Source organism: Seriola lalandi, unplaced genomic scaffold (assembly GCF_002814215.2).
Source record: "Seriola lalandi dorsalis isolate HSWRI2012SDOR001 ecotype SW California unplaced genomic scaffold, Sedor1 jcf7180002054426, whole genome shotgun sequence".
NCBI classification, from domain to species: Eukaryota; Metazoa; Chordata; class Actinopteri; order Carangiformes; family Carangidae; genus Seriola; species Seriola lalandi.
The window spans coordinates 124,479-140,581 of record NW_019524979.1 but is presented as its reverse complement, the minus strand read 5'-3'; the positions used below and the strand labels follow the sequence as shown (position 1 = coordinate 140,581).

The 16,103-nt window shown below is 41.7% G+C and overlaps 2 protein-coding genes across 4 annotated transcripts in view; one reads left to right on the top strand and one right to left on the bottom strand.

The window, feature by feature from the left end:
* Positions 1–1,034: 1,034 nt before the first annotated feature.
* Positions 1,035–9,048, top strand: vstm4a (V-set and transmembrane domain containing 4a). The gene is made up of 8 exons (XM_023410586.2): positions 1,035–1,313; positions 2,544–2,999; positions 5,919–5,972; positions 6,062–6,169; positions 6,286–6,319; positions 6,492–6,640; positions 7,581–7,648; positions 8,462–9,048. The coding sequence occupies exons 1-8, from the start codon at positions 1,265–1,267 to the stop codon at positions 8,612–8,614; spliced, it is 1,071 nt and encodes a 356-aa protein (XP_023266354.1). The 5' UTR covers positions 1,035–1,264; the 3' UTR covers positions 8,615–9,048.
* Positions 9,049–10,257: 1,209 nt separating this feature from the next.
* wdfy4 (WDFY family member 4) overlaps positions 10,258–16,103 on the bottom strand; it is a 40,240-nt gene continuing 34,394 nt past the window's right edge. For all 3 annotated transcript variants that reach the window (XM_087175221.1, XM_087175222.1, XM_087175223.1), the window contains exons 57-64: positions 15,969–16,089; positions 14,394–14,551; positions 13,812–13,970; positions 13,512–13,691; positions 13,083–13,265; positions 12,557–12,644; positions 11,761–11,890; positions 10,258–11,549 (exon numbers count right to left, since the gene is read on the bottom strand). In XM_087175221.1, coding sequence (XP_087031347.1) covers positions 11,486–11,549; positions 11,761–11,890; positions 12,557–12,644; positions 13,083–13,265; positions 13,512–13,691; positions 13,812–13,970; positions 14,394–14,551; positions 15,969–16,089 — 1,083 coding nt within the window. In that variant the 3' untranslated portion in view covers positions 10,258–11,485. The remainder of the gene's footprint in view (positions 11,550–11,760; positions 11,891–12,556; positions 12,645–13,082; positions 13,266–13,511; positions 13,692–13,811; positions 13,971–14,393; positions 14,552–15,968; positions 16,090–16,103) is intronic.

Genomic DNA, 16,103 nt, shown 5'->3' with positions numbered 1-16,103 from the left:
AGATTAAATGTACACGGCTGTGGTGAGAACACCTGAATATATACTCTCCAGCTTCACAGTAACCTCAAGTATTGTTGTCCCCCTGAGGAGCAGTAACTTGCTTTGACCACTGCAGGGCAGAGGAGAGTGATTCCTCCACTGGAGAAAAGACTTGAACTTCAGACTTAAGTAAAGGAAAACTTGAGGGAAACCCCAAGTAAAAGATGTAGTTAAGAAGACATTTTACATTCTACAGTCACCGTAACTATTATTTTAACATTTTTACATGTGACCCTGAATTGATAAAACTACTACTAGTACTGTACTAGTACTACGACTTAAACTTAGTACAGTACAATTACTTCTTTTTCAAAACAAAAGATTTTGTCATGGTTAGAAAAGTTTGAACCACCGTAATCAACCCAGCCAGTACATTTTCCACTGAATCCATCCATCAAGAGAATCCTACATACAGTAGGTCATATGTATGAAGGGTTAAATCTGTTGTGTAATTCCATTTGGCTTTGGCAGAGCTCAAAGCGCCAGCAGAAGCCCTGCCTCAGCAGTTTAGCCTGCCCAATAAAGCAGCAGGCTTCATACCACTGGGACAGTCTGACAACCACAGCCAGAGACAAGCCCATGCCACTCTGTCCAGCAGCCAGACAGGGAGAGGTCCCAGCACACACACGCACATCCACATCCACATAAATGCATGAACACATGCGTGCAGGCTCACATATATGAACACCAACATTTCCTCTTTGTTAGCTTTATGGGGAGGTGCAAGATGAGCATTACCCCTTGACTCTGAGAGTAACTTGGGTAATGGAAATGCATGTTCAGCGCTTTATTGAATATGCTTCTCAAAATGACACACAGTGTGACAGGCGCATGCACACACACAAAACCACGAGATTTGACCATCGCTTTAGAGTTCTGGGGTTTTGGGCCATGGTCCAAGACTCCTCACAGAAACACAGGAAATGACATTTCCTACGTTTTGCAGGACACACAGAGAAATAGAGGGAGAGGGAGAGGGAGAGAGAGGGAGAGAGACAGTCAGCGAGAGAGTGAGAGAGAGAGTACTGGGAGAGTGAGTGGGAGTTTCTAAGTGGGAACAGAACATTTACTGTTTCATATTACACAGAAAAAAGGAGAAAGAGGAGAAGAGTTAATGGTGGGTAAGGGCTCTGGTGGGTCGTGTAGTCAGGCTCTGTTTTGAATGTGGCTGCTTGTGTAAGTGCTGTGCAGTTGTCTGGGTTTATGGATTCGCTGACTGTGGAAAATGTACTTCTCTATAGTGGTCCTTGTCCTGACTAAGGCTCTGGTCACAGGTAAGTTTACCTTGTTTACAGCAGTATAAACCAGTAAGAATGCGAGTGAGCAGGCAAGAAAGGAAGAAAGAAAGAAAATGTGTCTAAGTTGACCTAAAATCTAACGTACACCACTGTGAAACTGTAAATTTTGAGTTTGTTATGAAATTTTGGCACGAAAATCATGTCAAACATACAAGAGTAAACACTTCCTATTACTCATTGTTTCTACAACAAACAAAAGTTGCAAGTACAATAATCTTTAGCAATATTAACGTAGCAGAAGGTCTGTTGAAAGCTTTGTTTAAAATGAAATCGCTCGGAGAGTTAGGTTCGTTCTATGTGATCAGAGAAAACTTCAGTATAATTTGTATTCTATAAAGTGGCATAAAGTGGATCTACAACTCCTATTTCCTGCCCTGTAATCTTTTGGTTATGTTCGGTTTTGTGTTATGTTGGTTTGAGTCCCTGTTGCTGCTTTTGTTGTCACATTAAATAGTGGCGCACAGACCCTGAGGGAGATTTCCCAACTCACACAGCAACAAACAAACAAACAAAAAAAAAAAAAAAAAACAGCAAGGCAGCCCAGATGTTCCCTGTTATCCTGTCGTGTTTCTCTTTGCCTGTTTCGGAATGTACCGTCCTGAAGATGAATGTCTCCCACCTGTAGATTCTCTTTGCCTGTCTGATCACACATATTGTGTCCAGACACCATGTCTCCTCTAGACAGACCTGACCCAGCTGGCAGCAGAATAAAACACGAGTACCTCCAGGCTGGTCTAGTTTTCTTTCCTCTTATGCCTTCTAGATATTATGAACTGAATTCCCATCCACTGATGGAATGCCATATATATATATAAGTAGAACCAGCGTGAGCTCTAACACCATAAATCCCAGTGGGCACTGTGGGTGTGCATAGAAAGTTGCTTTGTCTAAATGCCACAATTATGTTCAAATGGGAGGAAATCAAACATCTCGCAAAAATGAACCCAGACATTCTCCATGTGGGAAACATTACCAACTGTTAATTACTAATTTAAAAAGCAGGGAGGAGTCACTCACGCTACCAGATCTTTGCACTCTTGTTTGGAAAAAAAGAATATTTTATGGTTTGGTTTGTGTTATTGTGTCAGAGGGTGCAGTACACGCAGCGCAGTGCGGCACACAAAAACAAAAACTACATTTAAAAAAGAATAAATAATGATGTCAGCTGTTCATATTGCCTGTATTGTTTGTGTCTCTTGTCAACAGAGGTATGTCACGCCCTGAATGTGACAGTGACCCCTGGACCTGTTGTCATGGTAACAGAGAAAGACAACTTGACCCTGTCCTGCCTGGTATCTCAGAGGAAGAGGAGCAACAGCGTCCTCATCCTTCGCTGGTTCTTCTCTCCTCTTGCGGCTCCTACTCTCGCGCCTCCTCCCCCCTCTCCATCCCCCTCTCCTCCCCCTGCTCTCGAGCCCACTCAGTTCCTGATTGTAAAGATGGGCATAAAGAAAATTAAGATTTACGGGAACTACACCCGTCGTTTCCCCCAGTCAAAGTTCCGTCTGCATGAGGAAACGGAGGGAGAGCTGTACCGGCTGCGGATATTCAATGTGACAGGGACGGAGCAGGGTTTCTACACCTGTAAGGTTCAGGAGATCCGCAAACACAGAAACACATGGAGAGCATCGTCCAATGGTACCAGCACCACACAGCTCACAGGTAACTGAAGGTGTACTTGAACACATTGTGCTCTTCGTGTGGATAGACAAGACAAGCTGCTTTTCTTTTTCTTTTTTTTTTTTAAATTAAGCATGTTAGCCAATTGCTGAGGGGTTTGAGGTCCTTTCTCCACAAGCATCCTCCCTGTCTAGGTGTCCTTGATCAAGATGTTGAAGCTCTGCAGCACTGGGGCTGTGTCCCCTGGTGGAGGGCAAGTCAAAAGTGAATTAGGCAGTGAAACATCAACAAAAAATATTAGTGTTTCTAGCTTTTTGTTAGATCAAATGCAAGAGAATTTATTAACCTTCGCTTAGTTCATGCAGGCAAGTACAGAAAAAGAAATTTGCGCAGAGCTCTCTAATACTTTTGCTTTTTTTTTTTTTTTTTTATACCTTTGCGCAACCCTGGTCACTGACAAGAGAGGAGCAAATGTAAGGCAAAGGGGATTTCTGGTGCTATTACTCTGAAAATGCTTTCCATGGAATTCTCCTTTCCAAGGAATCCCCTCACAGCCGCACACTATCAGTGGAGGCATGCTGTCCATGTTATCTGGCAATAGAAGTGACAGATTAAATGGAAGAGCAACAGTTTTTATTGAAGGACCAAGGGCAAAGAGAAATGTGCAGCTTGTGTTCTTTGACTCTAGCTGCGCTATTCGCTCTAAGTGGAGCACTATATGTGTTTGAGTGTGACCCCAATCCTCTGGCATTTCCATCTCAAAACAATGAGCTCACACAGCCAAACCACACTCAACAATATCACTCTGTGTGTTTGAGCATGAGGAGCAAAAGGTAGAGTGTTGCTGAGCTGGCCACGTTCAAAAACTCTGAATTACATGACGTCAGCATTCTGGGTTCACTTTTATGCAGGCCTCAGGAGAAAATTTACCTGAGAATTCAGCTGCAGTGGAACTTATTTAGTCCGTGCCAAGGTTCCTGCAGAAATCAACAATAAACAACCTGAGCAAATCTGGTTAAGAACTAATTTGAATCACATGCAGCAATAAATACTTCTTTATACAGAACAATCTTTTACCTGATTGAACTGGATTGACTGCTGGGAAGCCATCTGTCACTGTTGGCTGCACACATTTAAGGGGCTATAGGTGTGGCTACACCTGACTGGGTTGCGCAGGTTACCTTTCGCTAGTTGTATGCCTAGAAGTTTAATTCAGACTGAGCCATCTGACAACGCCCTGCCCTATATTCAGGGCAATGTCCCACTAAGGAAGCCACACAACCTCAGGCATCTCCGACATGCATCGACCGCAGAACCAGAAACACAAGAGCTGACATTATGCGGGTAAACAAAGAGAAAGCAAAGTTCTACTGTAACTGTAATCCAGGGAACCCCTCAGTCCGCAGGTTTCAGTCTGCAGATCTCAGAGCAAAGGCTACACCCCACGGAGATCACTGGGCCTTAGTCAAGAGGTTTTGCACAGAGGGGAGATGGTTCGTCTTCTCCCATATCTCTAAAATCTCACTTCTTTCAGTGGATGATTCACTTTTTTGAATCCCGCCTTCACAGCTGGACTGTGGGAAAGCAGATGAACATAAATCTTTACTTTATGGGTTTTTGGCTCTTCATGAAAACCTTTTTTCATAAACTCCTCCTCTGTGTGTACCTCCCTAACAGCCAACCTGTTAACCTCGGGCATCTTACACTAATCAGACGCAGGGTTTAGCATGTGGCTAACCACACTGTGAAGGTCATATGTGCGGTCCACTTACATTGACTGCTTACGGCTCACATTACCAAGAGATGCCTGTTACATATAGCCTGTCGCCTCAACAAATGAGGGAGCCCCGGCGACAATTTGTCTTTTCCTTAGGCAGACATTACTTGTACTTTCATGGTAAACTGTGGGTGGACAAAATAATAAAACACAGCAGACTGGCCCTCTATAATTACAGTAGCATTGAATTTACACAACTGAAAAAAAATTATACATTTAAGATTTTGAAAAGAAAAACATACTGAAGGGCTCATGCATTGCATTGCACTTTTGTAAAGCATCCCTGTTATGTCTATAATCAAACTTGTTTTTTAAGGCTTACTCCTGGGTACTGGATACATATTTTAGAAAACATCTAATTGAACACTGGCCACAGTATCTGGAAAAAACGCATCACTTGTGGCGCATTATCGAAAGTGTATCTTGTAAACCTGATCGCTGATACATCTGATACAGTTTTTGTTGCCGCTTGGTCACAACACAAAAGCCATTGTGTTGCTCCCTGATATTAATTAATGGTCTGGAAACAGGCTGGAAGTCAATTAGAGTTAACACCTTATCATTTCTTATTAATATGTTTATCAACCTGTGTTTAAAAGACGTATTAAAATCTCATTATGGGGAGCAGGGAGACAAAGTAATTTATGTACATAGCCTCTGTTCACTCTCCTTGTCAAATACCCCTGACCTATACACAGCCCATCATTCACTGGCACATACCGACCACTTTTTTATTCATTCTCTTATCACACATTTTAAAAAATAAAAAAAAAAATTAAAAAAAAAGAACTGCAACATTAAACAATTGTGAAGTGACCAACAAAAGGAAGTGGAGAAGCAGAGCAACAGGGAACCCCCCAAACACTGTCCAAGAACTGCACTGCAGCCAGGCCTGTGTGTTGATCGTGTGTGTCTGTGTGTGTGTGTGTGTGTGTGTGTGTGTGTGTGTGTGTGTGTGTGTGTGTGTGTGTGTGTGTGTGGTGGGTTTGGCTGATGCTGCAACAGACTCTCCCTTCATGACAGCGGTTTTGATATTTCTGGAAACCAGAAATGTCAGGCTGTCTGCTGTGTTGGTTCAGTGCCCTCAGACAACAGCAATTTACAAAGATTTTTTTTGTCTGGGCACAGTTTTCTGATTTTGCTGACCTTTTTTTTTTTTTTCTTTCTAACAATTGTTTCTCCAGTGCACTTTACTCTTGAGGATGGTAGCAGTGAAGGACTGTGGCGTTTATTTGCAGGTACCTCTTCACTTTACCATATACAAGTTTGATAAAGCCACTGTGCCGATGATTTTTCTCTAAGATTATCATCTGTCTGTGTTGTGAAGATGTGTATCTGTGCGCTGTGCTGATCTGCTCACTGGGCCTGTTGTCCATCTTCCTGTTCACGCTGGTTCTCACTTGCCAGTACTTTCACAGAAGACACAGACTCAAAGGTAAATAGCATCATTTGTTTTCCTACAGTAACTTCACTTTTGTAACTTTATATTTTCTATGCAAAACAAACCCTGGACGTCTTTGTCGACATGATTTTTTTTTTTTCTTTCTACAGCCAGTTACCTCTTGGTCAAATGTCCAGAAAGCAGGTACAGTATGCTGTAAAAATAGTAATGAAACAATTAATTAACAAGGATTAACTGCCCATATTTTATTTTATGAAAAACATAAAGCATGCTATTGGACAATGTGCATAATCGATTAATGGATAAACGAAAGCGTTAGTTGTAGCTCTAATTACAACTCCTCTGCTCCATACAGCTCAGGAGAAACTGTAACCAGCTCCATCAGTTCCTCCAGTTCCTCCCCAAGAGCGCAGAGGAAAGACATAAGACAGAAAACTAACAGAAGAGTCACAGTAACACCACCTAAACTACCTGAAGAGCCACCGCCGCACATACCAGCCAAAGGTGAAGTGACATTTTGAGAGCAGGATGTGACTTTTTAATTCTTTAAAAAAAAAGGGTCATTAGGCCAGTGGTTCCCAACCTTTTTAGCTCCAGAATCCTCATCACCTGCTATGGCCTCAGTGTAGAGATGAATTGGAAGAAGTATGGAGTGTTTTTTCACTTAAAAGATTTGATGGTGTTTTAAAGGCCTGGAGAGGCAAAAGTGTCCAGTATTTCAATAATTCAAGAAAAGTCAGAAAAAGAGCCAACCCCCTCAGACCCAAGCTGGGAACCATTCAATTAGGGTGTCAATATATTTTATGCAGGAAAATAAAATGGACTGAATTCTAATATGAACATCCAAGATGAGACGCTTTTACAATCTAATGTGTTGGTTCAGAGGGAGGACAGTGGCTCAGAAGTTAATAGTGTCATCTTGCAGCGTGGAGGGACCTGGTTCAAATCCCAGTCTTTGTATCTTTGTGTGGCACTTGAGTTTCCTCTTAAATTCCAAACACATCGGAGGCATTAGAGTCATGGGGGGCTGAGGGAGGCCCCAGCCCCCCGTGATGCTTAGAAAAGGAATTAACGGGTAAAGGAAACAATATTAAATGAATGCATCCAGCAAGTAAAAAAGCAGAAAGTGATATCTCCAGCATAATTCAATTTTCCGTGACAGAAACAGCAGCAGAGAGACTGGGAGACCAGCAGAAAACAAACTGAGGATGAAACTTTAACGCTGTATTTAGGTAAAATCCTGCGTATTGTCTGAGGACAATTCAACACTGACACTGGAAATGGCAGAATGAAGCTCTTACTTCTCTTATAAGCTTCCCTTTGACTATGTTTAATATAAAGTGGTTGCGAAGGATGATTTTGACTTCAATCACACATTTGTATTTGTGAATTCATTCCTCCTGGCTGCTGTTTTCAGTCAATTAAGGTTGTATCTGTCTTTCAGTGCCTGTTGTTGCAAAGAGACCTCAAAAGCCCAGAAGGTTAAAGACTCAGCCAAGAAGATCTGCTGCCGTAAGTCACCTTGTTGTCACCCATCACACAAGCTCAGTTATTCCTATGCCCACTACTGCCATAACACCATTATTGAAACATATGCATTTAATGTATTTGTTAAAATGTATTTATTAACATTTTGAAAAGATGTTTTTTTTTTTTTCATGCAGAGTTGTTATTGAAATATGCACAATAGGGAATTTGTCTCATGACTGCATGATTGTCTACAGGAGTTTATTGCCGTCTCTTCATTCAGTTATGAGCTTGATAATTCTATTTAGCTTTATTGCTTCTCAAACACAATTATTTAGAGTGCTTCATTGGTTTTATATCTACAATAAAAGTGTCAAACAAATATATATACAGAAGAAAACTACTCAAACTAAGGATCATCATCAGTGCCTCTGCTGATGCCGTTCGTGTGATTTTGTAGTGAAATGAAGTTGTGAGCATTTCTTTTGCACGCACATACTGATTGGATTAGTGTAACTAGAAGGATCTGAGGACGTTGGATAGGAGTCCCATTGTATCAAATGTTTGTTGAGTAAACTGAATGTTCCAAGAGGTCCTGCAAACCCTGTAAACACATACTTTCTGCAGCTGAGAAGCACTATTCTGATGTTTACTACGGAAAGTGGAATAATACTACTGTTTGCTGTGAAAGATTGTATAGAGACAAGACACATACACTCCCTACATACACTTCTTATTTTTTTTATGGGGAAATCTGAAATGTTTATATCGACTTTGCAATACTTTCCCCTCTTGCCTTATCTCTGAGCTAAATTCCTTCCAAGTTCTTCTCATCCTTTCCTTCCCTCCCTCCTCTAGCCTCGAGTATCTCAGGAGGAAAGTCTGACATACGCAGAGCTGGAGCTGGTCAGACCGAGGCCGGAGCCCCAAGCCTCCTCCAGCCCGGACCCCACACCCTCAAGCCCGGACACTGTGTACGCTCAGATCCTCTTCCAGGAGAAACAGCTGTAAACAAAGCAGCTTGGTACCTCCGAAAGTGAGGGCAGAGATTCAGCTCTCCGAACTGAACTGAGCGGCATCAAAAAGGACTATATTTATGAACTATCACTATGGCATTTAGCATTTGTTTTTTGGCTGTAAGTACGCTACAACTGTCGGCAAATGAGGCTTTTGTGTTTCCTCTGTGCAGTCCCATTCCAGCACAGCAATTTTTGGGTCTTATAATTCTGTTGTTTAGTTTGTTGGCATCGCTGGCCTGTGAGCCAGATGTTTATAAGAATGCTCTTACTGGTAACTATTCTGTATAAACTCAGGAGACTGTGTGGAAAGAAACTGTTGTCCAGGCTCTCTTGCTGCAGTGTCATAAGGCCACTCAGCCTTTAAAAATGCATTTATAATTACAGTACTAATACACAAAATGAATAAATATATGCCTGGGTCTGACATTCAGAGAGTGCAGCCTTTGATTCTTATAAACGCTGTTTTTAATTAACTGTTGAACTGCACTTTGTCAGATTTTTTCGGGGGTCACACAAGCAAGATCTGTTTGAGACGACAAAAGAAAAACACCACCAAAATATTACAAACAGCTGTGGTGCATTCAGCGTCTGACATGAGCCGCAGCACAGACTGAGAAATGAGAAATGAATGACTTCTGTAATGTATTAAGAGAACACAACTGTTTTCTTCTTTGGCGGAGAGTTCGCAGATCACACGCATCTGTCTGATAAGTGTAAGGCTACAGCCAGCGGTCGTTAGCTTAGCTTAGCATTAAAACTGAAAACAGGGGGAAGCAGCTAGCCGGGCTCTGTCCAAAAGGTAAAAAAAAAAGCTCCAACTAGCACCTCTAAAGCTAACTAATGAAAACATGATGTCTCCTTTGTTTTATCCATCTAAAAAGTGTAAAAACATCAAGTTGCAGTTTTACGGGGATTATGTAGGGGACAAACAGAAACTGCACAGGGAGTCTTCTGCCTCTGATTTCTCAGCGGCTCAGACATAAACAGCAAACATGGATCCTGGAAGCGGCATTACGCTCCATCACCCAGGAAAGGTGAAGGGTGTAGGCCATTTTGTGAAGGTCAGTGTGTGGAAAAAAAAAAAAAAAAATGGGATGAAGAAAGAGGTGCACGGAGAAAGAGAATGATGCACATCCACACCCATCTCTCTGAGTGGGAGAGATCGAGAGAGAGACCATCATCCCCCACAGTTCAGACTCACTGACTAGGATGAACCCGCTAATGACTACATTTATTCAAATTAGACTAATTGTAATCATGGTTAATAATTAGCTTTACAGTGCATTATAATTGGGTTAGGCTACAAGATGGTTCTGCCTAGGTGCAATAATTTATTTGATTTAATTATTCTGAGGAACCCAATGGTTTGACATTTCATATCATAAAACCAGCGGTGTAGAGAGAATGGAGATGGCCGTTGTCTTTAGAGAAGGTCATTGCTCGCTCTCTGGGAAAATTATGAGGACTATTTTCCACTCTATTAAGCTACTCCACTTAGCACAATTAGCCACACACACAAAGGTTAAAGAGAGAGACCTCTTCCTTTATGACAGAGAACAGTGGTGCATGTGCATGAGGGAGCAAGCGAGACGCAGAAAGAGAACGAGCCTCAACAATCTCGACAATCTAACATAATTTAAGATGGTAAGTTATTTATTGGAACATTAGTGCATTGATGTGGTGAGTGTCAGCATTGTACTTTTCCACTGAAAGATGATGATCAATGTTTAGAAAATCTCACACAGTCCCCCTTCAAATGGGTCAGTTTTTCCCAAGAGTGTGTCATCGAGGCCCTGCCGTGATTACAAAGATTAAAACAGTCTGATGTGGCTAAAAAGGCACATCTGTCCTTGGTTCACCATAAAAATGCACACAAAAAGCTGTGACAAGCAGAACGGATATCCCAACAAGACCCAAACACATTTTACATCATCCACAACACACACACAAACTACACATGATCACAGTAAACTTGTGGAGGGGAATGGTATAGGAAGATTTAAAAAAAAATAAAAGTCAAATACTCATAAATGCCACATTACAATGCAAATTGAAAAAGTGAAAAAACAACAAAGGAAGTCCAGGAAACTATTCACAACTAACTAAACATCCTGAATTGTTCATACCACAAACATTTACCAAAGCAAAACACTTCAACCTCATAGTGTAAAACGCTGACATGTGTGCAGTAGTTTTCAAAGTATTGAAGGCTTGATGTGCAATTCATGAGAAAAGGAACTGCTCCAGTCCTACAATACTAGTAGAGAGCTGCAGCTCTCAGGGAACATTGGCTGTGCCTGCACACGCCGGGTCATCATTCACAAAATTCCTGTTGCTTTCAGCTTAAAGCTGCCCAGTTCAGTCACAGGTTTCTGCTGTGGTCCCTAGTTAGCTCTGCCAGAGGCCCGGAGCTAACTTATTTTTAAGAAATGGTGTGTGGTGAGTGTTTTCCAATATTTCTCTCATCCAAATCAACCAAGCAGTTCTGGGGAATTTGTCCTTCCGCTTTCACCTGTATGAATCCGAGATGAAGTAAAAAAAATAAAAAAATAAATTAAAGTCCTAATGCCAGTCATAATCAAAATGACAGACTCGCATGAGAAGATTTAGACAAATGACCATGAACAGTTTTATTCAAATTTGTTGAAATTCAGTATTTACAGAAAAAAAGAGGGAATTAAATACTAAAGTAGACGGTAAAATATTGTCTGAGACTTGAATGTATCAAATATTGTAACACTTGTATCCCTGAATGCACACACAAAACAGTGATGAACTTCCTGTGTCAGTCTCTCTCTGAGAGGATAGAGGCTGTATGGAAATGGAGGCTGAAGGCATGAAACTGCTCAAACATTGCCACCTCTCACTCACAGGTCCAGGTGAAAACTCTGCCCCAGGCGTCGCCCGCCAACAGAGTAGCATGGCTCCTACACAGGAGAAAGTAATGCAAATGTATTCTGTTGTAAAGCATGCAATAGTAGAAAAAACGAAAACGAGTATGTGATTCAGAGTTGTAGAGAATTCAGCCAATATTCAGTTAGCTCTTGAAGTGTACAGTATTAGTATCAAAATATTTAACCAGGGACTAAATCCCCACCTCTCTTGAGTTTGTGCATGATATTAAGGTATTTACTATACCTGGACATGGCCAGAGCTGTGATGGCTGGATTTTTCTTGAAGCGGCGTTGGGACACAGCCTGACTTCTGTTCAGCTCTTGACACAACACCAGATGTCTCTCCCAGCCTTTAACCTGGCATGAGCTACTCACTGTGGATACATCATAAGAATACATCAGCCTCCACTTATTACTGAATCACAGGGCAGGTGTCCGCTCTCTCTGTAACTCTGACCCAGTGGTCCCCACAAAAAAAATGTTCCTCTGCTTTAACACTTTGTTTATCTGCGGTCAGCAGGCTGTTAAAGGGAGAAAAATCCCTCAAATATAAATGTTTCAATGTTACGTAAAGACTTGTCTCAATGTAATTTGCAAAGCATAATACTCCTATGAGGTGACGCGAGGCTGTAACCAATGTATGCCAAATTGGATCTGGGTATTATTGCTTTCTAAATTATACACGCACACACACGTCAGCAGAATTACTCATCAGTGTTTACTGCCTCTATGTTTAATAACTTTATAACAACATAATTCCAGCTAGCCCTAACGCTAGTGAGGGATGGGGTAAGCATTATAATCTCTCATCTGGAAATCATGCTGTCTAGCTCTAAGATGAGCGGTTATAAATAATCATCTCACACTTCAGGATTTATCTAATTAGTTAGTGATGGGCTTCTTTTTGAGACATGAAACTCTTTGAGCAGCTGCATTTTAGTCAGTCTCACAGTTGTGCTACTGTCAGCCACTCCCATTATCTGTGTTGTTATAAATACAGCACCTACATGCATATCTGATCCTACTGCCAGTAACATTACCGTCTCTCTCTGTTCGGTCTTGCCCTGGGGACACAGGCTCTTCTGGAGGGCCAGGTAATTGTGTTCTAGTGTACTCTGTCTTCCATATCTGTATGAGAGACACATAACGAGTTGCAAAATCAGACATAATTCAACATAATAACAAAACACACTCACATACGCACCAGCACACGCACACACCCCATAACTCAAGGTAATAATAAAGTAATAATACCATTTGTGTGTGTGCTGTGCATGTGGCATGGACACCCACTCCCAAGTGAAGCCTAATTTGGAGTTTGCTGCTTTGATTGCAGAGAGGCATCATGTGTTTATATTAATCCTAGGCGTAAACAGTTACACACACACACACACACACACACACACACACACACACACACACACTCAACCCATATGCTGATATTAATACATTGATGGACATCCAAGCCGCTATCTGCAAAGCTAATGCAAAAGTAGGGACTACACAGAGCAACCTCTCCTCCCTATGTTCAAGTCGTACAAAGAGAAAAAAAAAAAAAAAAATCACCTTTATGATGCCATCTGCACAGCCAGTGACGATTACGTTCCTGGCGTCCCACTCGTGTCGCTGTGTGAAGCTTACACACAGAATGTCTGCCTGAGGCCCACAGGAAGTGTCAGTGCAAGTCAACAGCTGACCCCTCATGGTCCACAGGTAGAGCAGAGGTCCCGCACATGACGCAATCTCACCCTAGAAAACAGCAACATGGTGTTGACACCCATGTGCGCACAAATATACAGAGATGCACAAAAAAGGCAAAACACACACAAAGAGGATACGCATGCTGTCAACAATAAGAATCCTCCCTTCCTCATGCTGTCAGCTGAATGAACAGTGTGCCAAAAATTACACAGAACAAAAGAAAGGGAGGAGAGAGATTTTGAGAGGAGCGAAGGTAGAGAATTACTGAGAGGATGATTAAGGAGGTGGACTTACGGTGAGGTCATTGATAGCCAGTGCAGAGACGCCGGTTGTGTGTCCTGCTAACTGGGTGATGTAGCTTAGCTCTTCCATATCCCACAGGATACAAGTGAGGTCACGGGAGCCACTTACTATCAAGCTGTGGACCTCCGACACCGCCAGACATGTCACTGAATCTGTGTGACCGTATAACGGCTATGAGGAAAAATTGGGTCAGTGTTATTCTGAATGTGTGTATACATGACTATGTTTACCAATACACTCTGGATGTTACTGTTAAATCTCTGGAGCAAACAAACACAGAGACAAACGAACCTGTCTTAGTTTCATGTGAGAGAGTTTGTCCTTGTTGACTGCTACATCCCACACACACACCGGGGAGCTGGTTCCTGCGGTGATGACGGTCGTCGGGTTGGGACAGGCTGCGCACAATGTCGCGCCCCAATCACATAAACTCTCACACACAGCAAAGATCTAGAGATGGACATACATAGAACCGTCATGACATGGTTTATGTGTGTTTGCATAAAGTGAATGAGTTTATGGATATGATACTGATTAGCTGTTGGTGTGTGTGGCTTGACCCAAACCCAGTGAGATGCTTCATATGTATGAGATAAAACTGGATAAAATTCAGTTTCCGCAAATGTGTTTAACACTGATACAGAGCACTTATCAATAAAAGGGAGTAAAAGTTGTATGTTGTTATAATATAATGAATTTATCAATCCAATTCTCACATTTAAAAACAAGTCCATGCTTCATGGATGTGCAATGTGGGCCTCCACAAGATTTGAAATTGTCTCATTTCAATTTGATTCATGCAACTAGGTGGACCTAGAGGGTTGTGTGAAATTGAATGTAAAATTAAACTACTGTGTAACACCACACACATACCTTCTCTGTGGCATAGTTTCCAAAGGCACAGCTGTTGTCTGGGAAGCCCCAGGTGAAGAAGCAGGTCGACAGAGGGGACAGGAGGACCCGGTTTCTCTCCAGGACCAAGACCTCTTTTTCCAGACACAGTATTTGACCCACTGGGCCTCTTGTCAGCTCTGCAGAGGGGTTTACAGTGTTATTGAGCACGGGGCACCGTGAGTAAAAAGTTGAGAAAGAAAGTAATTGGGTGCTTTTTTTTTTTCTTTTTTTTATATAAAAGAAAATTGTCAGTTATACAATATGCACCTATAAAAAGTAATGGTGACCTCATTCTGCCTTTTGTGTACCTGAATAAACTTGCCTGGCCAAATAAAGGTAATGGCTGTTCAGAAACATCACATTAAAGAGTTTGGTAGCCCAGTAAACTTGTAAAGAATTTCATTAAACTGACCACAGAAAACTGGGCAATTAAAACAGCTATTCCCAGGTTACAAAAAGCTGAGCAAGACTCTCTCCTAGGGGGACACCATCATCCTGGAAGTTGTACGTGCGTGTGCGCGTGTGTGTGTGTGTGTGTGTGTATATGTGGGCGAGGCAGTGAAAGAGCGGCTGTAATTGTGCCTGTAATTGACCTGTACATGCAGGAACAGGCAGAAATCATTATATCCTTTCACCAGTTCTGCTTCTAAAATCCCCAGAAAGAACTCGTGTCTGCATTAGTCTTAGTGTTCCTCCTCCTATTCATCTCTATCTGCTTATTGATCAGATCAGACACTCTAAGATTTAATATGAAATGTAATATGCAGGAATCTCTCCCTGAGCATTCGCAGATTCATCTCCTCTCCCTCAGTGGGCCTGTAGGGATATTCAGATTATTAAGTAGGGCTCAGCGGAAGAGTCATCTCCATATTGTAGCTCTAACAGATAGCTCCTTCTACTTCTTCCATAGTGTAAATTAATCTATGGACATTCTCGCTCTATTTCAATGATTCCCTTGAGACCTGGGTGTATCTTGTATATAATAATTGACATCAAACGGTGTGAAATAAAATAAAGGTGGAACAATATACAATAATGCCAAATACAGATGACTATAATTGATTGAATTTAGTTTACTCAGCAGAAAATAGCTTTGTTGATTCAGTTGTTTGATATCCATTGTTTACACGGTTATATTATAATACTTTAATTTCAGACCTTCCTTTAAAGGAATAGTTTGACATTTTGGCTGAGACTATGCTAAATATGAAGCTACAGCCAGCAGCTGATTAGCTTAGCTTAGCATAGCATAACGACTGGAAACGGGTGAAACAGACAGCCTGGCTCTATACAAAGGTGAAAAAAATATCCGGCTACCAGCCCCTCTAAAGCTCACTAAGGAATATGTTATATATATGTTTAATACTGTATGGAAAAATAGTGTAAAACCAAGCTTTAAAGGTGCTGGTAGCCGGTGTCCACCTGCTTCTAGCCTTTGTACTAAGATAAGTTAATTGACTACAGGCTGTGGCATAAAGTGCACAGACATGAGAGTGGTATCAATTCCTTTAAGATTAAGATAATTGAGGTCCCTCTTTTATTATCTGCCTGTACCTCTGAATGGCTGCACAGTGGTCTTCAGTTTATCCAGTTTGAAGAAAAATGGAGTTGGATGGGGTGGTGTTGATCCTTCTTTCTTAGAGCCACTGCGAGGTGGATGTGGTTTGGGGAAGAGCTATGGAAAAGAAG

Excerpts from the sequence above, each read along its gene's own strand:
- vstm4a (XM_023410586.2), top strand. The coding sequence starts at position 1,265 with ATGTACTTCTCTATAGTGGTCCTTGTCCTGACTAAGGCTCTGGTCACA. Across the intron at positions 3,000-5,918 it reads CAGCACCACACAGCTCACAG|TGCACTTTACTCTTGAGGAT; the intron begins GTAACTGAAGGT and ends TTGTTTCTCCAG. Across the intron at positions 5,973-6,061 it reads ACTGTGGCGTTTATTTGCAG|ATGTGTATCTGTGCGCTGTG; the intron begins GTACCTCTTCAC and ends TGTGTTGTGAAG.